Below are 26,855 nucleotides of genomic sequence, written 5' to 3' on the forward strand. Positions count from 1 at the left end.
GCTGACAGGCCACAGGCTGCGAGCATTAGAGAAAGATATAAATAGGAGCCATTCACTGCAGCACAGAAGTTTACAGAACTTTCTCGGCTGATGGCTGTAATGTTTATTTTAGCCAGTGCAAGGCACTTGCAGTCTGAAGCCGGAAGATCAAGAAGCTGTGCTCACTCCCAATGACTCTGCCTAATTCTCTGAAGAATCCAGGCCACTTTTAATTCCACTTGGCTTGACTTTACTCTTTTCCTATTAGCTTATTGGAAATATACGCTCTCAGCTAAAACATTTTCTGATCATCAGCAATATCATTCGGAATTAACAGAGCCTTGCGTCCTTTGACATCTCCTATATCTTTGTGTCGATATGGCTGACAGTCAGTTACCATTCACTTGCCATTACCCTGCAAGCAGACATAGGGGAGTCCGGGATCCTTTCCGTGAGCAAGGTCTGTCAACTCGTCTCTTGGACGATGATTTTGGATTTCCAGAAGATTTAACCATGGACTGGCCTGATTGGGCAAGGCCTAGGCTTACTGCCTCCTGGTCAGGTCCTTTAAGATCAGGCCTAGCAAGGACTGCCGGTGTCTCCCCTCCCAGTTATAGTGCCCGCTATACAGGATACCCCGAACCCCGCAACACCGTGTCTGTCCCCAGCCAGCCCTGGAAGGTGTGTGTTAATGTACAAAGTTTCAAGCCTGAGGAGCTGACAGTGAAAACCAGAGACGGATTTGTAGAGGTGTCAGGTGAGTGATGGAAAATATTGCATTTTTGCAGTCTATTCTAGCTAATTTTCCTTTAAAAATCACAAGTTAAAATCCTATAAATGCTAAATTGTGTATATTAAAATCCTTATGTCACAAATTAGAAGCCGGAAAACATTTTAATATAATAATAACAACTTTTACCAGTCTAATAAAGGAGATTAAATTAAAGGGTATCAATATGTTAACAGCATAGGTCTTGTAAGCAGGCAAGATCACATAAAATCCATCATACAGGTAGTAACATAGTAACATAGCCGGTTAAGTCAACAGAATGATCCATGGTATAGATATTAGTCTGTTTTCTAATGTCTATGGTAGGAGGCAGGCCCCCCCCCCTTAACAACTGTAGTATAAGAACATTAAAGGGTGGGTTAAAAATAATGTCCCATTGCTCTCGCTTAAAACAATATGTCCTCCTTTGTTCCCTTCGCTTCCACCACTGACATAGACCTACTATGTATGTAGAGTTAATCTGAAGTTTATGGAACACTTGTCAGTACTCAATTGATTTGAAGTCCTGAGAGTTTTTAGGTTGTTCCTACACATTTGACTTCCCACTAAAGCTTAAAGGCAGCATCATGGTTTCTGCACAGATTTATTGAGATGTACCCCCCTACCTTTACTTGCTATTCATATGTGGGGGGGGGGCAAAGCATAGCACAAACTGACATCAAACTTCTTTGTAACCTATCCCTTGGATAATCACAATGTTGGCCCCATCTTACTGACCAGGTGATACGACATGTGTGCTGAAAAACTGAATCACAAGGCTGACAATACCCGTGGCCAAGTGAGGACACGCATGACTATATCAAATATCACACCTTTTCCATATCTAAGTGGATAGATGCTAAGCCTGAAAACAATAAAACCAGTAGTTATTCCTTCGTCCTGCAGGTTTCGTCCTGCAGGCCCAGAAGCTAGAAAACCTTAAGCTGTTTCTTTTTTACCAGTTTTTATTGAAGTCTGTGTAAATTTTACATATAACTACAAGGAAAGCCGTAAAAAAAGAGATCATAAGTCAAAAAAGGAGTAAAATGTAACTCTTTACATAGAAGGTAACTTTTTATGAGTGAGCAAAGTGGATAAATAATCCAAAAATTGTCTGTTTGTAGGCTGCAGCCTTGGTATAAGAACATATAGGCCAGTAGGGGACTACCCATATGTAAATGCAGTGGTGACCATTTATTGATTGGAACAGACATGATGCCAATAAATGTCTAAAACTAAGGGACCTTCCAAATCAATTGCAGTATTGTAAGACCTGTTTAATACAAAGAAGTACTTTTTTTACAAATGTAAATCAGAATGTTAGAATGTTTTACAACTTGCACATGCCTATGCAAGTTATCAGAAAAATCGCCATTACTTTTAAAATTGGTTAAATGTAGTATAGGGATATCGGAATTAGATACTGTGTTTAAACAGGTAAAAACTACACAATCATTTCCCTGAAACATACATGTATGTACTGTAACACACTGCCTAGAGCTGTTATGTTTAAAGGTCAACCCAAAAAATTTTTTGGGATATTGGTAGATCTTGTTGTGCTGAGTCAGCCCTGAGTTTTTATGTGTCTATGTCTATAGAGTTGTCTGATAATCCAACTCTATAAAGATGTATCATTTTTACTGTACTTTATTTCCTAATCTATATACATGCCTGTTATTGGTTTGCTAGGATCACATTTTTTCCGGAAGGTTCTAGTGCAGGTCCAGGTCTCAGGTGCTGAGTCAGCTCTGAGTTTTTATATGTCTATGTCTATGGAGGTACATCTATAATGATGTAACTTTTACAAGGCATATGGTTCATTTTTACTGTACTTTATCTTTTAATCTATATACATGCCTGGTATTGGATTGCTAGGATCACGTTTTTTCCGGAAGGTTCTAGTGCAAGTCCAGGTCTCAGGTGCTGAGTCAGCTCTGAGTTTTAATATGTCTATGTCTATGGAGTTGTCTGATATTCCAACTCCATAATGATGTACATTTTACAAGGCATATGGTTCATTTTTACTGTACTTTATCTCTTAATCTACATACATGCTTGTTATTGGTTTGTTAGGATCACATTATTTCTGGAAGGTTCGAGAGCAGGTCCAGGACTTCTGCTCTCGAAGATTTGTTGTAGTACAGCCAAGGACAAAAAGCAAAACTAGAGTCTAAACCTTACAGATGAAGTGTTTTCATCGGCTCAGCTAATCAATTAATAAAAATGGAAGTGACTCACTAGTGTTCTCACCACAAGATTGTGGCAGGCTTAGTTTTCAACAATTCTGCAACTGAGAACCTGTTCATAATTTCCGAGAACCTTTAAATGAATCTCCTTGTCTTCCTCTGACTTTTAATGGTTGACATATCAAAGGCCATGAAGGTTATAGCGTATGTGAATATTTGGACTCCAGCCCAGGCTGCAACTTAATACACAAAAGGAACAAAGGGATCTGTGTGTGCTGCTGTTCACAATGGGTTTGGTAAAGTACAGCTAAAGCCAAAACTTTTTCAGCACTTTGCAGAAACAACAAAAGATCTGCACTAATTTTTGTTTCATCTGTACCATGTTGTGGCACTTCCAGCCATTTGGAGTAATTCAGGTTAGCACCATCAAATATTATTTTATATTGGCTCTTAAACTTTGTTATTTTATTTCAGGGTCAAGCTATTTTAAAGATATCTTTTTCAGGTTTGCCTTTCTAACACAGCATTAGGAGTAAGATGCATTTAAAGTGTTTTCTATATCTCTCTAAGCATTAAATAGATAGGATTAGTGGAATACAAGACATATGTAGGGAGAGGTGATAGGTCAGATGATACATTGGTAATTTTTATTTGTACAGATAAAGGCTGACATTAAGGCTATATAAATACATTAATGTAGCTGAAAATGATCTTTCCTGATCATTTTCAGTGAAACCAGAATGAATGATTGCTGTACACATATAGCTGTTCAGTTATATGGGGTGGAAAGCAGGATTCACCCTGCTGCATTCTCCACCATAGGGAAGTACAGCAGTCATTCCCACTCAGCTATCCATTAATCTGCCAGGATGGATAGAGGAATGATGCTGGGGGACAGCTCTACCACATGCTAGATTTACATTATCGTTCATCTCAGGATAGATACATGTCAGCTTTCTCTACAATTTAAATGAGAGATTTAAGTCATGTATACCCAACAAAAAGGCAAAAACATAAAATATTGTTGTTTACTGCACCAGGTCATGAAACATAGTCCAAAAAAACACTATGTAGGCAACAGTCCTCATTTATTCAAAAGTCACCCCCCAGCGATACCTAAATAATAATAGTAATAGAGCATAGAGTAAAGTAGGAAAGGTGAAGGGTATATTTGTAATCAATGATGTTCACGTTGCTCTACAACATCATAGAAGAAATGCAAATTTGCTAATGGTTGATGGGACAACTTCTAGGAGTTGCTTATTTATTCTGTGTGTAAGCTTGTTGTCTTTTGTAATAAACTGCTATACAGAAATTACATGTAGGACTGCTGTTTCAGTAAGTATCTTAGTGACGACTGTAGTGTCTAAAATACCTAAGATTCCCAACATTACCACAACTGTTTATATAATTTACACCAATTTCTCCAGTGATCCAGTGTACAGTCACTCTAGTTCTAGGTTAATAAATGGAGATGATTCTATGTCAGTTGTTTTGTCCTTTCCCATACGCTTTTCTTACAGATGATTTATTCTCATTTGTGTTCTATTTAATCACTTGCATTCCGTTATGAAACTCAAGGCATAAATAGAGAACTCTTGCTTCTTTGCCACACAGTTACATATTGAAGATGAAATGTTGAGCAGTATATTAAATTAGTACATCAGATACAACATCTGTGAATGTGCAGTAAATAAATAATGGTTGACTGCTTTGCACACCAGCCAACTGACTCATTAGAAACTTCTAGCTATGCACTTCTTGAACATCTTGGTTTTCCCATGTGTGAAATATTTCTGCATTCACATTAACATGTTATTACTGTAACCAGCACTGACCAGTCCTTTTAATTTTACCCAGGTAGTAAATTCAGTGAAAGAACAATTTCCTTTCTTGTTTTGCATCACCTCACTAGCATAATACAAAGCTAAATGAAATTAACTACTTGTGGAAGATATAAAATGCAGTAATGCAGTTATGTTTTAAAAGTTAAGGGGGCTGATTGCTAGTTGTGAGTATTAGGTTTGTCTTGATACAAACCTACTGTAAACCCCTGTACATCTGTGCTTAGGTCTGGACATGAAGGTAATGCATATCTTAGCTAATCAGTTCTGAGTATTAACAGGAAACATGCTGGCAGGAGGTTACTAGGGGTTCTATGAGCAGATTGTGACTCTCTGGTCAACTTTATGGATACCAATGTTATTTTTGGTTATCTGCAATGTAAGCCTGATTTGAAGGAGGCATTTATCCCACTGACCACCACATTAATGTCAGTTCTGGATATAGTAAAAACAGTAGAGGTTCCATGAAGTCCTAAAGGTTTTTTCAAGGGGTTCCCCAAAGGTCAAAAAACACTGGTTTAGAGGAAGGATGCTTGAAACGACAACCACGGATGGTGAACTGTGGAATTATTGGAAACAGAACACAAATTCACCATTGCTCCAAATCACTGGATTCTTGCTCCATTATAAAAGCACTACATGTTAATAAGCTTTTCAACATGTTGGGACAGTGCTTTTACAATAAAGCAAGAATACTGTGTTTTGGAGTGCTGGTGACTTCACATTCTGTTTCCAGAGTGATAATCTGTCTTTAAGCTGCTTATACTTCATTATACAACAGAATTTGGGGGTATGTTCCTGACTAAGCTGTACTATGGCTTTATATTAGATGATGGATCTGGTTGTGTTTTCTGGCAGGTTCACAAAACAGGCCTTGCACCGATGTACTAATCCCATGGTAGATTCAAATATTTACCTTTGAATTTGGACATTTTAATGAAATGTTTAACTGTCTGACTGTCTGATTTTCATTTGAAATTTGCCACCCTGGGCCACAGTTTTTATGGTCTTTGACCATAGTTTTTTTCAGGTATAAAATACAAATATAAACAATACAAAAATAAACAGAACCAGTAGTATGGTTTATAGGTGGAAATTGTATATAAAATGTACTGATCTGCAGTTTATTTACTATTTCTTTATTCTTAATCGATAGCTTGCCTAACCTTAATAAACTGACACCTCCATATAGTCTAAAGTGTATTGTGATGTCTTTCCTAAATTAAAGGTATTTTTATGTTCCTCACTAAAGCATGATTTGCTTCATACCTTTACTTTGTCTCTGTGAAGTCCTATTCCTGGGATATTCACATTTCTTGCTTGGTGACATGATGCCTTTGTACAAACTGAGAACATTTCAGGATTGGACTTCACCTAAACAAAGCAACGATATGAAGCTAATCAGGCTTCAGAGGAGAACATACAAATGCCTTTTATTTAAAAAAAGGTATCCAGCTATCAGGTACACCTTAAGCACCTCCAAAAACCTAAAATATGAGGCACTCAATTGTGCAAAGACAACCAAAGCCTAGAGGATTGAGTTTTGGTTTGCCCTTCTGATATAAAACTAAAGCAAATAATGAACAGCTGCCTACATCAATAAATGGGCTTTACTCTTGATGTAGGAAACCTACTGGGTTGCCATAGGTAATATTTAACGTAGATAGCATAGGTCTCTGCTCCTATTTTTGCTAATAAACTCCGTTGTGTACTGTTGTCTTTCTCTGTCCCAAAGAGCTGTCAACATCTATGAAAGGTCATTAAAAAGACAAATACTGTGGATAAATGCAACATACATAAACACATAATTCCCCGAAGCATAGCTGCTAGCATTTTGCATTTTGATGTTGAACAAAAGTCATCCGATCACGCTTGATATTGTCTCAGAGGGCCACCATTTTTCTCATTATATCATGTCTCTTTAATTAGTTTCCAAAATACTGTTTGCAGTTAAAACACTGATTTTACAAAATGCATATTTTGACCGTTAGCATGAACTTAAACAAAGATAATGATTGCAAAAGTAAACTTTTTATATTAAAGGTTTACTGATTAAGGTTACAATGCAGCTAAAACAACATCCTTATTCTCCAGCTTGCCAACTGCCTTAAACATATTTCACGCCCCAGTCATCACCAAAGAAAAACACAAAGAGTATCATCAAGCTCCAAAGAAACAACCTTACACTTTCAGATAGCACATAAAGTAGTGAAATATACTTCATTACTCAACAGGCAGAAGATGGGCCAGATATCATATCATTTCCTATGCATGGTATTTGTAAATAGTATGCTTGGCTCATCCTAATTGGCCAATTTATCTATTTGATGAGTGTTAGTTTGTTTAAAATGATCCATGAAAACCTAAACCACCAATGATTTTCTTAAGAAGTCAGTTACTACCTTTCAATGTAGTTGAATCCTAGTGCAGTCAGTTATCAGTTGAAAGAGTGCACATTAATCCTGCAAGTATTTCAGCTAAACATCCAGCTAAAAGATAGCTCTTTGTTTTGCTTGAACTGCAACTGAAACAAAACAAGGTAAGCATTTTAAGGGCCAAGTTTTTAAATACTAATATAACCAGGCCACAAGGCACCAGCATGGTAAATATTAGCTGGGATGGATATTTCAAGCCCAGAACTATTATTACCTCTAAGATAGAATGGTAATCTTCAATATAAATATCAATATGGATTTATAGTTTTGAGGAAAAATCTTCCATGAAATAATTTGCAGCATCAAATGTCTATGGGTCGCATAATGCAAAGAAATCAGGCTTGGCGAGATAGAAGCTACATATGTTGCTTGTAACTGGCTGAAAAGAAGTTTGCTTAAAAATAATACTAATGGGGCTATTTGGCACAATTGTGCCAAGCTCAGCATCCTTTGAAATAAAAAAGTTCCCATTAATGCATGTAAAGCAGAACTAAGCTTCGCTCCCCTCAGTCCTTTGTATGTTCAGTTTGTGCATGATGGTAAGTTTGTTTTGTTGCAGAAGAAATGTCTCTTCTGCAATAAAGCCCCCTTCGCCCGCCTAAATTTTTTTGATTTTTAGGTTTAGTTCCACTTTAAGATGTTTTGTTAGCTGTTTCCCTGGAACATAGCCTTGAGTTTTAAAATAGTTATGCTAATTTTGTGCAATTGTACATTGCAATATGCTATGTATTTAATGAGCCCATGCTTCAGTGTAGGTTTGATGAATGACTGACTGTGGGGGAAGGCATTGTTAACTCTGGCAATTGTAACTCTGTATACATTTATCAGAAACAAATTTCATTCACTCACAAGATGTGTTCCTCAGCATTCCTGAAGCATATTAATTGAAGTAAAGTAGAAACCTATGTTTTTAGTGTTTTTTGCTCTTTATTTTTATGCTGTTACATACATATTAATATTGTTTTGCTTGCATTTTGTATTTACGTAGGAGTGTTCTCATGCCGTTTTAATTATTTACTTACATCAACATTAGTAATATGTGTTTCCTACAAAAAAAAAAAGGAAAGGTTTCCTTGTGATGATGCCAGTAGAAAATAGCTACACACATGTAAAACATTTATTTGTTAACTGAATTCCCAGTATAGTTTCTTATGTCTATATTTGATTCAGTGCAGGAAAAGGTAGATATGATACAAAAATTGTCACTCTTGCAAATCACCCCTTAGGTTCATATAAAAGCAGCTTACAGCTCTGTACTTCCAGAGCAGCCGGATAGGCTTCATACTAATGAATGGAGCTATCTTGAAGACACAGCACCTGTGCTAAACCGCCATTCCCAGTATGTGTGAAGGGCAGCACCATAAACAGGCTGTCACTCAGTGAGCCATACCAAGAAACAGCTTTGTTACTTAAAGTTTCTCTTGAATGCTTTAAAAGTTTTCATGTAGTTGAAAAAAAAAAGATCTTTCAGTGTTTGGCCTCATCACAGCCTGTATAATAATAAAGTTGGTTGTTGTTGAAGGTTGCTGCAGCTGATTGCTGCTGTTCTTCTATGTAATGACATTTTATAAGCAAGTTGACAAATTACAGTTCATTTTAAATCTGTTACCACGTTGTACCCTTCTATTCTGCTGTCAGTGACAGTAAGCCCCCACCCCATTCATGTTTCAATTGTTTCCCTGTGTTTTAAGAGCCATTTCAGACCTGCAGTGAGTTTCAGTATTCTGAACTGCGATCCCAATCTTGGGAATGGTTGGGAATAATTTTTTTGCATGTGGCTGCAGTTGTGGGTGCAGCAGATCACAGTGAATTTCTTTTAAGACGCAACTCACTTTTGTCTGCATGGTTTGTTGCTTAAATATTTGCAAATCTGGTTACCCATGATGAAGGGTGCTGTTCCCAGGCACACATCAGTAATTTGTCAGCCATGTGGTTACACACTACACGTGTGAAAGAACCCTAAAATGTCTTGTATGACTGTTAAAGACCAAGGATCTAGGCACCCTCATTTTCTTTAAAGAGGAACTATATTTAAAAATAAAAAAACACACTTACCACACCACACCACCACACAATCCCACAGGACAGTCCGATCACTCTGGGGGTGTCCAGCATCGGGTCCCTCGTCATCTCGGCATCCATCCCGGAGCTGGTGCACTGGGCGCCGCCATCTTCGTCTTCACTTCTGAGTTCTTCATCCTTCTTCACCCAACCCAGATGGGAGATCGTGTGACGTAGTATGAGGAAAAAATTTGCTGACCTCACTGCGCATGTGTGAGATCAGCAAATTTTTCTATTTTAGCAAAAATGGAGTGCCCAAGAACCTGATGCCCAAGAGCCTGACATAGGTATTCTGGGAGGAAAAAAAAACAGGATTTTTACCTTACATAAAAGGGTTCTCTACCCTTTTATGTAAAGTTAAAATTCCAAATTTAGGTACGCTTTAACTAAAACGGTGGGTTGTTGCCTGTCACAAAATAACTATTATTAGAATTCTAAGGCAAGGAAGAGAAAAAAAACGTTCTATTTTTGAGCATCTTTAACCAACTGGAGTGTAAAAAGGATTCTTGGCTGTAAATGACCCTTATTATACCCTCAAGTAACAGCTGCATCCAAGTACTTTGTGTATGCGAACAAACTAAGAAACAGCTGACAGGGAGGAAAGAATCAAGACAGTGACTGCTAGCATACATCATTTTTATAATTAAGATCCATTAAAATAACAAATGTCCTGTCTCATATATAGTTCAAGCTTCTTATTTGAAACAAAGGTTAAATACAAATTATATACACTAAGCATTTCACTGCTTTTTCCAGTGTTACCAATAACAGTAAGGTGATACTGAAATATATGTACACTATTCCTACACTTTGGCCAAGTAGCCGACTAATATCATCACACAATGAAGACTAAGCTTAGATATTCAACTGGTCTAAATTACAGGATGGTATCAATCCATGCCACACAAACATATTGTGCCACAAAAATTGACAAATGGTACTGCGTACTATTACTAACAAAATATTATAGCAGGCACATTTAAAATCTGAAACTGATAACCATGAAACACACGTTTTCTTTCTCTGTGTCACTTTAATTTTGAGAACACTCAATACCCAACCCTCTGGATCTGATGTTCAACAAAATGTACAGCCACTGGATTGCTGCAGTTTCTGCTAACAGTTGCAATAAAAGACCATTCATGTCATCCCTGATATATGTTATATATTCTGATATCTACATTTGAATGAACCTGTCTTTTGCTGGGTATATCAGTAAATACTGGCAACAATCCCCACACGTGTCAGTGAGGTCACTTCTGGTTTCAGGGACACAGCATAGGACTACAACATGGGTAGTATTTTTGGATGTGCTGGATGTCATCTTTTCCTGTTACAAGCTGGCATGGGGGAAGGGAGGTATTCCTACTACAATGATGAATTGTTGGATGAGTATCCAAATGTTATTTCCAATGTCTGTTCTTCATGATCTCACCAAATATGGTGATACTAGAAATCAACCGTGCACTTAGAGACACTTTAATGAGATAAGTCATGATAGCTTGCCAGATTTTTTCACAGAAGCTAATTTAATACTGAGTTACAAGAAAAAAAGTTTAAATGGTAAATGTTTGTTTTTGTCTGAGGGGAGCAGAAAAAGCAGTTTTATTTACCTTATCCCTCAGGCTTCCTCCCAGCTCTATGACGAGTTCCCCAAAGCTGCTTTTTTTTCATTGCTCATTGGCAGCTCAGTGGCAAACACTTTGATTACCAAACTGAATAAATCCATTAATAAATTAGGCATGTCCTTGTTTATAAAATATAAAGTAGACAAATTATGCTGAAATAATACATTCTTTAAAAGCTATAAAAGTTGTTAGCTTGTGTTTCTATATGTGTGACTAAATGTGTCTATTTATTTTCCTAATTCTAGGCAACCATGAAGAACAGCAGAAGGAGGGAGGAATAGTCTCAAAGAACTTTACCAAGAAGATTCAGTGAGTATTATGTTAGCTGATCACAGCTAGTGGAAACTGCTGACTCCCTGTTCATTTCATTTGATGTCATTTAGCAAATGCCAGCAATGATCTCTATCAGCTTGTGCTATTCAAAGCTGCATTCACAATTATATGAAGTATTAAGATGACAGCAGGTCATGGACTTGTAGCACTATACGAAAGCTATACATCATCATTTCCTTCCATTAACATTCTGGTAAATGGTGTGGTTATTGACACGTATGCCCATCTCTTGTCTAGGCTCCCTCTGTTTAGATCACTGATGCTACAATTTTTAGAAGAACACGGCTGAAATAGACAGCCGCTTAAAACTAAGAACATAAAAGTGCCACTTCTAAATCTCTACTAAACTTGATCTTTTGACAGCACTTAAAAGTATCAAAAACATAAAAGAACAGTAAAGTATATACCAAAGCCATGGAGGATTTCTTTCTTTCTCATGTAACACTGTAAGGGCCCATTCATACCACCTAGTATATAAAATACATATGTTTTCATTTGAGTTTTCAAGTGCAATTTTAGCTCTGCAGGGGTTTTTATGCTTTTATGTGTGCTTGTATTTGTTTTGAAGCAAAGAAGCAAAAGCACATTTAGCAGAAATGTACCATTGAAAATATAACACTGCTGAAAATAGCAGGGCCCGTTCTGATCGCTGTGTTGGCTGTATAAGCTTCAAGGCACAGGTCCATTCATTGTAAATGGCACCCCAATGAACTGTATAACAGCTCCAAAACACAATACATTAAAAAGCACATTTTGTACCCTAAATAGTCTCCTGATGTAAGCTGGCACCTCATTTGTGAATTTGCTGCTTTATCACAACACGCATTAGGGTACAGCATAATATGCAACAAAGATTATGCATGAAGACACTGCAACAGTTACATCAGAAAGGACCCTTAGGAAACCTGTCATGAAAAAAGTTTTAGATTCCTTGTTGCTGCACACTGATGCTTTGGCTTCATTACTAAATACTAAAAACCAAACAAGACCAGAAACTGGTATTTCCAGACTCAAGACTGGATTGCTTTTCTCTTGCATCTGTCAAGACAGATTCACCTAAAAAATAGATGTAAAAGTAATCATTTTTAAAGCTAAACAATATGCACAGACCTAAAGGGATGAAATGGAACATATTCCACATGAGACTAATGCTGTGTATTTAGGTTTACGGAGTTGTATGAGATCAGCAGGGAGAACAATCCTTCTCCTATAACATAGTTATGAGGTATAGTAATTGGCTTCCAGTAACACAACATGCACTGCCTTTTGGAAGTTTATTAATCTTCCGTATCTACACTTGTGTATTGATTTAGCTCAGCTAGCAAAGACACGTAGTGCCTTTTGTAAAACAAAACACATTCATGACTTTATTCTGAATTAATGTATGAACTAGTGGAGTTAAGTCTTTTGCCATAATTGAACATGATTAGGGCCATGCCCAGTGATCTGTAAATTCTAGAATCAGGATGATGTCAGTTTTAATGTATGAACAAACAATGCAACACCAAGTGTACACAGTCATACAGTATAGGTACTGATAGTGGAACTCCATATCTCTATTTAATAGTGTATGATACAGCAACACATAGAAAGTACTTAGCATTCATCTTACACTGATGTGAAAAACTGCTCTTCAACACAAGGGCAACGCATGCAAATGTATTGACCTGTAATGTATTTTGCTGCTCCTAAGTGCATAGCAGCAGTTTGCTATGCATCTGGCATCAACTAAGGGTGCAGTTTTCCACTGCACATCTGATTGGGGCCCAACATCTTCCCCGCTGCATGCTGTCGTTCCTCATCCCTACTTGTATGCCACGCCAGGACATAAAAGCCAGCCGGAGGAGCCACAACGAGCAGTGGGGATAGCAAGTATGCGACCCAACCAATGTGATAAATACCTTCAGCAGAGACAGGATCGTTTCACTTATCCATACCTAGAACTTCCAGGCTGTTTGAGTTTTATTAGTATACAGCCCAACAATAGAAAATAATTTTGATTGATTACTATGGAATGCTGTCTTCTGGACTTCACTCACTGTCCGAAAATGTAAACCTAATTTATGGTACGAATTTCTTGATGCTATTGTAAAGTTTCTAAATGCATAGGATCTTTCTAGAAGTCCTTGTATGGTTGTGAAAATTTGTGATGACAGATTTGGCTTCTTGCCATGATTTTGGCTGAATCCCCTTTCTTCTGCTTACAGAACAGAACTCTGAGGCATGCAGTCTAGATTAAACATAAAATTACAAGGATGTGTAAAGCAGACAGTTTGTCAGTTTATTTATACAGAGTTACTGTGGTTAGATGTGTGTGATGGACTGGTTTACGCCTGCGGTTTATGACAGATTATTAGGGTCATGAGCATAGTTTGGTATAAAGTTTATGGTTTGGGAGTCACCTTTAGAACAATGTTTGATCAAGCAGCAGACAAAATAACACATTTTGCAAGGTTCATGTCTAAATACTGTGCAAAACTAAAACTTGTTATGGTGAACAATGATCTGCAGTAATACCAAACTGGATGGGGGGTTCCTAGTAAAATGTACTGGTTTTAAAACCGTACTGAGTTTTCTGAATGCACAGACTCATAAACATCCTTCTTAGCTATGGGTACTGTAGACACTGTGCTCTTCAACACTATCCTAGCTTCAAGGACAGATTTAGACAAATTATGAAATGAGGGTCACAAATGCACCACATTCCAGCTCCCTGCATTTTTGGCACACAGTCAATATGGAGAACGCAGGGGCCCTGAGAAGTGCCCCTGTGTGCCCTACCCTCTTAGATTGACCAAACAGGATCAGAGTTGGAAGTGCATGGACAAGGAACCTGATGAAATTTATGACATGCCCACCAGGCATTTTTTATTGAAAGCTGCATATTAAAAATAATTTAAATTACTTTTAAAATTTTAATAAAATTTAGAGCCTGTAAGAGCTTATTCACTGTTACTATCACATGATCCACCCTAAGAAATGCCATGCAACCGCTGCTGTGGTATATGTATGTAAAGAATAGCTACGAAAGTGCGGCAGAACATCGGGAGCCCTATGATGCAATTTAAGTATTTTACACTTGGCAATGGTTTATGATACACGGTGCCTAAACAAACCAAATATCATTAGGTTAGAATGTTCTTTGAAAGAACCTGTGTTCTGTCTCAGATTTTGTTTTATGCAAAGGATATATTTTCTAAAACCCAGTCTGATTAGACAATATGGCAACTTGCTGACTTAACATTATTCACAGGCAGGGTCCACTCACCAAAAAGATTCAAATTTACATTCCAATGTGGATTTTTTGCAACTTGATATTACAAAGAATTTTTCTAGAATGTTTCTGTGTGGTGAAAAGACATTTCTTTCTAAAGCCTGTACTCAAGATAAGCAGATGAAAACTGAGCTAATATCTCAGTGTGTGGCTAGCAGTGGCCAGCTAGGCTAGGCTATGTAACAGCTGAGTGGGACAGTGAAACATAGCAAACCCAACACACACAATAATAAAACAAGCTTCATGTGGCAAAACAACCTTTTAACAACTAATATGTAAATGATGGTAGTTGCCACTTTTGCCCTCTGTGACTGATTATCCTTTAAACCTTGTTTTATCTTTATAATGTAAAGTGTAAGACTACATACACATGTGCAATAATTGTTGTTGGAAAGGATCTTTCACGATCCTTTCCAATCACAAACGACTGCACGATGCATGAACAGATGCTGTACATAGATCGCCGTTCTGCTCTATGGAGCACGATGGAGCGGCACCCCGCTGTGCTCTCTCCCCTTCACTTTAATTACGATATTTCTTCAACCATGGATCCGCCAGGACAGTTGTTCAGACGACGAGCGCTGTACATACGCCAGATTCTTGTCCAATATTAGCCCTGAGGTGAATATCAGACCAGAATTATCTGACATGTGTACGTAGCCTAATATGCAATAGGTTCATGGTAAATCATTTATTTATTTATTCGTTTATTACTCAGGCTGCACTAATCTGATGAACCCTGACCTTTGATTGGATGTTAGTGTTTACCAGTTGCCTTTACCCTCTTCACTGTATACTGTATACCCCAGAGACGTTTGTGTCATAGTAACCAAAATGAGTCATAATATTTTGGTTGTTATAGTTATACTGAATGCTTTTTCCCTGTTATTCCCTTAAGCTTGATGTGATTTCACAGAGTTTGGAACTTAAAAGGAGGTAATTAAAATGTATAACATTATATGGCGAGGGTATAGATGCTAACTACAAATACATTTCAGCAGCGGTCTTTGTTCTTGCTTTTCTCTCGATGACGCACAAGATTAGGGTTCATTGATAGTTTTCTATACATATAAAAGAGAAAAAATGGAAATAATGTAATTTTTAGCTTTAATTAGAAATAAAAGTAGCAGTGTATAGATATTCTTTTCATACAAAGATGATATATTTAATACATAAACTAAAAAATTCCCTGGTATATCTCATTATAAAAGTATATTTAACAAAGGCCCCTCATATCTCTCATATCTTTTAGCCTTAGCTGTCCTGTATAAATACCATCCTAAATATTGCAGATGTTATATTTTATATTGGTAAAGTATCAGTGGATAGCATTTTTTTGTAAATAGAATAATAAAGGTGCGTTCCCTAATTGCCCATTGGGCTACCAATCCATTCTGGCTATCTGGATGATCCTCAGTTAGGACATTAGATACCCCGACACATTTTTTTAAACACAAGTGTATACAGTTAGGGCATAAAGCCAAGCATACTGCCAAACGATATTGGGTTTATTTTTACATTTTCTTGTCATTTTTGTTATGTGGGGGTATATTGCAAACAAAGCATAATTTTCCCAGATAGACAAAAGAGCTAGTTAGAACTAGAAGAAGACATAAAGCTGGCAGGATAGTAAGTGGTAAGTTTTCAATTGAATCTGGTAATACAAATTAGAGAAAAGGGGAGGTGTACCCTAAATCAGTCAGTTAAGTTCAAACTCTTATGCCAGTGTAACCTATAAAGATTACTGACAGTCAGACAATGGTTGTCTAACCTCCAGTTGGTCTGGCTTTTATTAAATAAACATCATAAGACTGTTGGCAGCAGATTCAGGCTGTGTAATTGAATCTATTTTATTTAATCTTAAGAGAAATCTGTGCACCATCAAATATGTTTAGGTTTTTATTGCTACTTTACCAGATATACCCGCCATAATGTCTTTATCACTGTTCTAGGTAACCAGACACATGATGGGCCAATACAATAATGCTGACAGGCTGCACATCAAAATATTATGTGCTTTACCTTAAAAGACTTTCCTGTGCAATATCTTTGCTCCAATAATTTTTAGGATATGCCATTTGTATTAGGGACTTCTCATCAACTCCCCTTAAAAAAAATGTTGCAAGAAAAGAATTATATGGCAATAGAAAATTAATCTTTAAGTGGTCCACTTTCAGCTGTCTTAAGGCTCACCATACACTAAATAATCTTTTTACAAAATATGTTCATTTTATTATTTTATTGCCTAGTTTATTGTATAACCCAATGGTATCATGTATGGTCAACCTAAAAGAGGATAGTTACTCTGGCAATTTAGAAAGACTATTATTGTAATTCCTGTGCTTGGGCAGACCTGTCCCCTTTCCGCCATTGAAAAGAAAGCATTGCTCAACTGTACAGCAATAGCTCAAAAATTGTCTCAACCAACATGATCATTAATGAGACAGGTTCAGGATGTTCTACTATCTTAAATGGCTATGCTGGAATGTGTGAATACGCATACATGCCTGGGTGTTCCTTAGACAGTATGTAAAATTTAGTGTATATTTGCAAAAGGACTGTGAATGGACAGATAAAAAACCTTTATTGCAGAAGAAACATAATTAAGAGAATTTGGGCTGTTCACTTAGCAAAGCAAATTTTTACTCTAAAACTTATGTTAAAAATGTAATAAAAATGTACAGGCAGATCACCTGCAAGGCCATGAAAAAATATATACATTTTTGCATATAATTGGAATAGGGAAGTCAGGAACACTTCACCTTATTTTCTAAGCTAAGTGAATAATTCCATGCAAGGTAATCGGTCACTTTGCTAAGTGAACAGTCCAACCTCCTTCCAGGTTTGCTGAATCACTTAGCCTCACTGATGAAAGTGTATCCTTTGAGCCTTGAAGAGCTTTAATAAAGCAAACTCAATGTAAGACTGTAGTCTTGAATGAACTGTGACTTTGGCAACTTGTGGCCTACATAAGACTTTCCTTTCACTTCTGGCAGCTGGCCGAAGTGGGGAAGCAGTGAAAAGAGATAGTACATTCAACTATAGGGATCTGATTAGAAAACCTGTGAATTTGCAGCTACATGACCATTGGAGAGGATATAGTATTTATGACTAGTTGTCTGGTCAGGAGAGGTAGAAGTATTCCTCTAATTTACACCTCCTTGGTAAAATTATTTTTCACCTTTAATATCCCAGGAAAAAGGGCATGTGGGGTTGGAGGGCCACACGGTACTTACAAAGCTAAAGTTTGAACATGTAAATATTTTTCATTTCTTGCTGTATATAATGCTGGAAACATATGCCATGTTCAGGATCTGTATAGCGTAGGCTGTCATATAGTGTATGTAGCAAGCACATAGACTTGATTGCCTTACTGGCTTCCCTGTATGGCAGTTTTGCAGGGCTGAAAGAGTTAACAGTGAACATTTTCAATCCATCTGTTTCAATTTCTAGTTACAACAGTAAATAGGGCATCATTCACAAAAGCAGCGATAAAAGAGGAAGATAAAAGTGATTTAAATACCTTAGAACTGCATCACCACACCATAGGATGCATCTGTTGTACACGGTGACATGTATAAATCAAAGTGCTGGGTTTACCACTCATACACTGATCTAAGGCAGAGGGCTGCATTACTGGATCTAAACCAGCATATTACTTCTCTGGATATGTCTTACAACGTGCAACTGATTAGAGTATGGAAATACATTACTCTAACTGGGGTGGAATGGAACAGGGTTCTTAAAGCAGAGCTTATAGTGCCATATACAAAAATTGTGAGCAGAGAGGATTCCTATTGCAGAAGGCACAGGCGATGTTCCTTCTGCAATAAAACAGCCTTCCTGTTCACAACCTTATTTTTTTTTTGTGTACTACATGTGCAGCTTAATGTAGGATGTGACGTAGCCTATGCCTATTACCCTGGGGCTGCTGGGGGTACATCACCCTGGCCTAGCCAACGTAGATGACAGAGTGGGGACTGGGGAGTTTAAAAAATTGCGATCAGGCAGGCATATTTTTTTTTTTCATTGCAGGGACAGACTTTAATAAAGGACCTGCATAGTTGCCTGCATAGTTTTATTGCACTTTAACTAACATGAACTGGGTTCTTTCAATATGAAAAGTAATCTCATTTATTTCTGACTTAAGTTAACGAGCTATAAATTTTTGTATTTCAGTACAGATAACTGTATAAAAATGTAATAATTGTAATTAGTAAGGCAAATAACACATGCGCTATATGCAGCATTACACCTTCATGGGGTTTGCTTGGGTTCTCCTAATGCAGTAATCCTCCCAAATGCTGGACCTAGCAGGACACCAACACCAGAAGTACCATAAACTCTGAACCTAATTATTAAATGGAACTTGCAGGCCCTGGAAGAAATATTGATTAACATGGCTCACAGAGGAGATGAATAAACAATTTGGAAGCAGAAAAACAGCTTAAAATTGCAAATGGCCATTTGCTCTCCTTTAAATCACTTGTGAGAGGCTTGGCCTCAAATATCAGGGAAAGGGAGATTAACACTGCAGGAAAGAATTATGACACAAGACATATGAATCAATTTAGCTCAATGTGAGTGAAGGTTAAAAAGAGGCAAACTGGTTCTTGTTCTGTCCTACCTAACCACCGGTCAGTGGAACTTAAAGTCCTCGGGTTGCTGGCGGTATTGAAATTCACAAAAAGGGAAGAAAAAGGCTTCCCAAAGTCCCAAAGGAACTCCAGACCACTAACAAGCTGATAAATAAATGAAGTCTTCTTTTTAAGGTAAATAAATTAAAGTAGTAAGTAGAAACAAACAATGCAGGTGGCCAAAATGGCAGTTCCCTTTTTGATGTCCTACAGATGATCTCTGGTTGCAGTCTCTACAAGGTATTTTTAAGAAGGCCACAATATTTCCTGCTGAAATAATCTAGATGCACAGCATACCATTACGCACCTGGCTGGCCTTCCCTATTGTCCATCCATCATCCATTGTCATCCTGCACTGTCCTCAGATACGGCTGGACTTGAGTCACCAGGGGTCTAACATGGCAGCTAAGAGTGGGCCACATAGTGATTTGTCATCCTCCCTGTTTCCCTTTTTTTCTGGTCGCCCTGTCTCTACAAACACCCCTGGGACAGGAGAAGCAAGAGGCAACAAAGGCACAGCAGATCCTGCAGTCAGCTTTGCTCACCAATACACTATCGCGTGTCCTGCAGGCTTTACCCAGCCCCAACGCACTACAGGCTCTCTAGTTGCACCCACACCACACTCCTCTTTTGCTACTTTCCAGACTATGCCCTCCCCACCAGTGCAAGAGGTAGTGGAATTTAGCCTAAACTGTCTTATATAGTTTTTAAGTATAAATGTAGCTCTGGGTCCAGATATTATTTGTATTTTAATTAAGGTATGTATGGAAAATAATGTATAAACACATTAAAAAAGGCAATAACAGTATTCACCACATTCACATTGCCACACCTAAACCATAATTGCATAAATCTTGGACAAAGCAGCTATAGAAGCTGACAAACAACCAAAGAACACAAAGCAAACATCCATTTCAATATGAAGCTCCACATTTACTATTACTGAACATCTAACAAGCTGTATTATATTTTGCAAAGAAAAAAGAAAATAAATACATAATTAAAATACATATGTCCAGCATTAAAGGGCAAAGTTATAACACAATAGTTTATCTTTAAAAATGACAGCAACTAGTTACAAGTAGCAACAAACGTTTCTGGAGACAATTCACAAAACCTTGGTGCTCTCTTTGGGAACAATGGAACCACATGGTCCTCACGATTGGGAAAAAGTATCTAATAGTAAGTAACACATCCAGATACAGAATAATGTACAGCTGCACAAAAGTAGGGTTGTATATAATATTGCTCTTAGTCTGAGAGAAGAGAATGCAAACATCCATTAATCTACACAAAGCTAGAATACAACAATTTTATGCTGAAGGGCAGCTTAATCACTATTGGCTTTGTGATTCTTGTATCTCTAAAGAATGATTCCAGTGATTTGCAGTTTAGGCATTACAAAATAGGATTGTAGTAATTACTTCAAGGGACTGGAATGTTTAGTAAAGGTAGGATTTTACGTGGGAAGATATGTGTTTGACGGCTACTGAAAGGGGGGAGGAAAAAAGCTTACTATATCACGCACACAGCAGCAAAATAGCTTTAGCCGACATGTTTATAACAATAATTTCCCTCCTCTAAAAGACCTTGAGCTCATGCAGATGAGCCGTGCGTTGGCTGAGCTGAATTCTTTTCATATCAGCTATATGCCAGCATACACCTACTGCAGACTGTTCAAAGTTTATGCATTGAAGAGTTTTTTCTCTGGCTCTTGTGATCAAAGCAAACTTTCATATGTCTTCCTTTCATGGATGTAAGAGGTCTATTTCAAAATGATCCCTATTTTCCATGTCATGCAAAGGTGAACTACTATGATAAAGTACATCTATCTATGAGGCCTGGAAGTCTTAGCTAACCTTGATGGATACCATCACTCATTTCACCTTTAATAATCTTTTACTAGAAATTTACCACTGTTTCTTGGCTTAATCTTAGCACTGCATAATAGTAAAGCTTTGGGATGCTCAGGACACATATAGTTAGATAATACAGGGAAACATATCATATAGAAATAAAAATGGTGAGTAATAGCCCAAGCTTTTTTATTATTCTAGTTTCATACTAGTCAACTACAGCAAAATCATTGTATATCACGCTTTTAATGATGCTAATGTATTTCCAAGCCACATAAAACAATTTACCAGCATCCAGTTAAGCCACTGCAGAGTCAAAACTTGTGATCTTACCTGTGGTTAATGCTACATTGGATTAGATGCACATAGGATCATCTGCTCCAAAACTGTAGGTTCTACGCTAGGTAGTTTTGGTAAATCTAACATTGATAGTATATACATATATATATTTATATTGTGAAGTTTTGGGATCAACTCAGACTGTAGCAGCACGGCTTTCATCAAAAACACCACTTTATTTGGGAAAAACTAAACAAAACTGCTTCGTTTCAGCCACAAAAGAAAAACAATATAAAAAAATAGAAGGCTTACTTCAGCCTAGTGGTGTGAAATGTCCTCAGTCCATCAGGATGAGCCACACAGTAAGGGTAAGTCCAAACTAGGTCTCTTGTAAAGGTCCAAACCCCCAGCCTGGGGTTTCCACAGTCCAGCAAACAAAGACGTCCACATCTACAGGACAGCATCAACAGCAACCTCCTCCAGCTTGATTCTCCACAAGCTTGCTTACAGGCCACTTCCTGCTCAGCCTGGAACCCTCCAGCTCTCTCTCAGCCTGGATCCCTCCGGTTCTCTCTCAGAGCCTGGATCCCTCCGGCTCTCTCTCAGCCTCTGACTGCTCTTGCTCAGCCTGGGTCCCCCTGGCTGATTACTTTCTACTCCTCACCTTGCACCTGAGTGCAGGTGCAAATATCCCAGTCAGGATTGGGTTGACCCAAGGAACCCACTCTTTCACTCCCTTGGCCGACTCCAGGGCCCCAAAGAACCTGGTTTCTTCCTAGAAACTTTTTTTTAACACTTTCCCTGACATTTTAGGAACACACTACCACAATATATATATAGATATATACATATATATATATATATATATATATATATATTTCTTTATATATTCAGCATCATAAAAACATCTTCTTGGCAATCATTACGTGGCAATCATTAGACATGGCCTGTAAAATTATATAGTTAAGTTCATAAAGGTTTATTAATAGATTGATGTTACTGCAACCCATTGGGTAGCACAGACAAACATTAGGCCTATAAACTCAGGAAAAAAACAATGAAGAATATAAGAATTATTTCCACAGTTCCATTTTTTTTTCCGCTGGCTCCAATTGTAGAGACCAATCTCCAATTTGTGATGTAGCTGCTGGTTTGAGTACCCATCCACATTCCAGTACTGGAGAATGGAGAACTAGACTGAACAGAGTTTCATAGGGCTTTGCCATAAGGTGAATGTCCATGTGTGCTAGCCTGTCACTTGGCAAAAATAAGCAATAATTTCTTTATCAACACATAGGTAGGTTGAAGGCAATTTTGATCATTTTTAACCTGGTTGGAGCTTTAAACTTACACAAAGTAACATATTTTGCATGTTTTTTTATAGATGCTTCACAACATTTCTGGTGATTTATGATATGCAGTTTGTCAGTAGTATTTATAGTTGCTATCTATCTCCCTGCCAGGTTTAAGTATAAGTTTTAAATGTTTGCAATAATCTAGGCTTTTCTGGTCCCTTTTTTACGTACATGTTTCCTGGATAAAGATATCAAGTGTTTCTGGCAGTCAGGAATGTCACACTGGTATCACACAAGGAATATTTTCTAGCTTCATGGAAATATACCTGGTTGTTAATCTGATCATATACAGTTTTATGTAAAAGAGTGAATCACAATGTGATGCCACTATTACCATCAGGTGAGAACCACAGAAGTACCTGGCATTACAAATGTTTATGATGACTCTTAGCCTCTCTTCTTGAAAACTACTCAGACTTTATTTTATATCAGTCAGACCTGACTGCTTAAGCATGTACTGGGGAAAAAGGAACATTAATGACTTATTCACATGATCCAATAAGCTGTGCCTTTTTGCCTTTTGTAGTATTGTATTCTTTTTTATACACCCTTTTTTGATGTTTTGTGGATAGTCATGTGACTCAATAAGACCTCTTCCTCTTTCAATGTCTTCTCTTTAGAAGCGGTTCCAGATGCTGCAGATGATATTTTCTTTTAAATGTACATGGCTATTAAAATATATGTTTGGAATATTCCTTTAAGCCATCATAAAAGCTGTAATTCATGGTTAATCATAACGTACAAAGTGAAAGATGATTAGAAATGGTAAATTATCCAGTATACACTGTACTTATTATCTCGGCCATGCATATGCTTGCATATAGGCATTAGATTGTAAATGTATTTGTGGCAGGGATGTAAGAAGAAGTTTACTAATTTCCATGGAATTTCAGCATAAAACTATCAGCAATGTACAAATACCAACATTAAAAAAACATTTTAAATGAAAGGTGGAAAGACTGCTAGGTCAGAGCCCTTGATTAGAGAATATTCACCCATGTCTTGCTTTAGTGACAACAATATGTCTGAATTTTCCATTACAAAAAAAAGTGCACCAATGCTCATATTGAAGAAAGGACAGGGGGTGGCAAAGAGGTACAGATCCTAAACCTGGAGATGGGGTTTGAGATGTAACCCTTAACCTGATTATATTGCATTAAAAAATCTTCTCCTTTTACATTTTGCTGTCTCACAACCTAATTGTGAGATTTAAACTATATATACATCATTGTATTCATATTAGAGTACGAACCTGAAATATTTATCTGCTTTGAAAAGGACACGGTGTGCTCTTGGCATTGAATGAAAACACATTTTTGCTAGTGAATTAGTCTGTTCTGTTCTATTTTCTCCTGTAAAAATTTCAGAATGGCTGTTGTTTTACATGGTTACTGGGTGAGGGTTGTTTGCAATCTATACACGTGGCAGACTATCGGCAAGATTTGTCTGCCAGTGGTTAAATAGCTGTATTTCTTGGTTGATGGCCATTCCTTTTTTTATTCTGTCCTAAACAATCTGAAAATAATTGGAAAAGGAATTCAGTTTTTGCCATTCCGATTATATGAATATCTCAGCTAAACCACATAAAAGTGTTCTGCGTTTCAATGCCCATCCACACTAAAGCCTCCATAATCTTCCTCTTTACTGTCAGTTACAATCTATGCCAAGCATATGCCATAAAACTTTATAATATGGATTCATCAGGCAATTACACTTGTATGAAACTGGCAGTCAGCAGACAAAGAACAAGGAGTAGATGATAGGTTTTACTGAAGTTGCTACAATAGAGATAGGATCATAATTCATATATTTAACTGGAAATTGTACCTCTGAGTGAAAATAAATATTATCATGCAGAATTGCAAAAAGGAACTCCATTCAAATGTGTATGTGACTAGTAAGATAGATGTATTAATGTGGCAATACATAATATTATTGCTGTAGTTACACACAGCTTCTAATGTGATATGGAACAATTCACTATGTTGTAACTGGTACAGATGCATAAACATAATTTACCTATTGTACAATTATAGGAATGGTCATGCTCTAACTTATGCTTGGTCTAGCTTCACATAGTTCACCTTTTACAAAGCCAAGGCCTGAGAGTGATTTTTAATAATAATCAAAAACAAGTTAAAAAAATGTGTTTTGTTAACTATCTTTCCTTCCTTCCGGCCTAGCCTAGGCTCAGGGGAAGTGGTTTGAATGACCCGGGGTAAAAACAGACATGAAACATCTAGTGGTAGAGAGGTTTTACGGCAGATGACATCTGCAGATTATAGGTCAGCAATGAAAATGAAGCTGTACCTCTGTCAAATTTAGCTTCTCTAGGTTCATTTAGCTTCAATTTTACATGATCCTGAAAGCGGTAGTTGGTGAATTTTATCCATTAGTGTTGCTTGAAATGGCCTCACTTTAGCTTGAGGTCTGTTTGCCAAACTGGGACAAATATTCGAATCTGAAACAATTTTGTCTTACCAACTACTTGGCATTACCATCCCCCGATGACACCAGCCGTTGGTAAAACAGCCCATTTTTAGAGTGGATGCAAGCAGTATGGAGCGTGTTGCCAGTGTACACGAAGAGCAGCAACTGTCTGCTATGTACACAGAGTGAGATAACTGAAGCCCAAGCAATGTGCTTATTTGGTTCAATTAGAACGTAACCAAATGTTGGATGATTGGTCAGTAATAAACTGAAACCTAACTGCAGAAGAACAAAGATTAGGTTTTTCTGAGTAATTCAAGTATCAACAGGCATCTTGTAGAGTTTGTTATATTGTATATCTTTTACTAAAAACTTTAAAATAAAGTAAATGCATCACATTCTGCTTGCTGACAATTAAAAAATGTATCTCTCTCTGGCAGCCGTTGGCTATAAATATTATTGAAAGATATAATATAATTTTAAAAAAATGTAATATAAAACACCTGCACTGAAGTGTTAGGGAAATGACAGGTGTACTTACTCATAACTTGTATATTGTTTCTTTTCTTCCAGGCTTCCTCCAGAAGTTGATCCCCTGACAGTGTTTGCCTCACTTTCCCCAGAAGGTCTTCTCATTATTGAGGCTCCACTGGTCCCTTCCTACCACCAGCAAGGAGATGACACGTATACCTATGAGTTGGCTCTTGACCCTGAAGAAGTTACTTCTTCCTAAACTCTGCCATAAGAAATATTCTTTGCAAAGTCTCTCTTGTATTCCATACACAGTTGCATTAGTGACCCAGAAAAGTGCATTTGATTTCATGTTTCCTTTTACAATATGTAAACCATTTTTAGAGTTTCACAACCATATATAAGATCTTGAACAAAATGCACTAGATAGGCTTTAGCTGAAGTAACGGCAAGTCTGGTTTTGATTTATACTTCAGATGGATTGGTATTTTATACATATTAAAAAAAAAGAAAATGCCAAATAAATAGAAATATGTTAGTCTTTATCTGTATACTGAGCATCTTTTTATATAAAGTAGGTGTGCCTTTTGTACAAAAGACTGTCTGCGATCAATTAGAGACAACTCTTACATAAAAGTGAGTGACGAGTATGATCAAAAGCAAAGATAGCATTATTATCTATATGAACAATACATGCTAGGTATGCAAGTCATAACATATTCTGAAGCAGGAACTTATCTATAATAACACTCAATATTAAATCCGCAAGCATGGTGTCATATTGAAAAAACATACATTCAAGGAATAGAAAGAAAGGCTGCAAGTTTCTATTTTTCAGAAATAATTTTGTATTTGTTTCATGATTCAAAACGACAGCTGAAAATTACCATATAAGACTGCAGACAGAATTCAAACACTATAGAACAAAGCCAACAGTCACAAGGGCATTTACATATAGGTCAGCACCCATCAGCATGTTATATTTGATGTGTTGTGAGGCGAGGCTTATACAAGCAGTTTACAGGTAACTAATGATTACAAAATGCCGCTCAAGTCATAATTACAGAAAATAGTAGACCAATTTGCAGTAAATGCATATTCTTGAGGTCTTACATGCTCTTTAACTTTTGTCTGTATACTTTACTTGAGATCACAAAAGCTGAGCTTTTCAATTGTGCACTGTGGAAGGATATTAAAAATTAGCTTACCTAGTATGTGAAATAAACTAGGTTTGTATGTATATTGGAGGTTTTAAGGTGTGTTCTTTTTCATGTGTTTGTCATGCTATAATTATGAAGATTAAATATTTATAAACTTC

General features: G+C 37.1%; 1 protein-coding gene across 1 annotated transcript; it reads left to right on the top strand.

The window, feature by feature from the left end:
• Positions 1 to 26,855, top strand: HSPB8 (heat shock protein family B (small) member 8). The gene is made up of 3 exons (XM_072415968.1): positions 1 to 736; positions 11,148 to 11,211; positions 25,640 to 26,855. The coding sequence occupies exons 1-3, from the start codon at positions 358 to 360 to the stop codon at positions 25,797 to 25,799; spliced, it is 603 nt and encodes a 200-aa protein (XP_072272069.1). The 5' UTR covers positions 1 to 357; the 3' UTR covers positions 25,800 to 26,855.

The sequence above is a fragment of the Pyxicephalus adspersus genome, chromosome 6, assembly GCF_032062135.1.
Source record: "Pyxicephalus adspersus chromosome 6, UCB_Pads_2.0, whole genome shotgun sequence".
NCBI lineage: Eukaryota > Metazoa > Chordata > Amphibia > Anura > Pyxicephalidae > Pyxicephalus > Pyxicephalus adspersus.

Excerpts from the sequence above, each read along its gene's own strand:
- HSPB8 (XM_072415968.1), top strand. The coding sequence starts at position 358 with ATGGCTGACAGTCAGTTACCATTCACTTGCCATTACCCTGCAAGCAGA. Across the intron at positions 737-11,147 it reads CGGATTTGTAGAGGTGTCAG|GCAACCATGAAGAACAGCAG; the intron begins GTGAGTGATGGA and ends TCCTAATTCTAG. Across the intron at positions 11,212-25,639 it reads AACTTTACCAAGAAGATTCA|GCTTCCTCCAGAAGTTGATC; the intron begins GTGAGTATTATG and ends CTTTTCTTCCAG.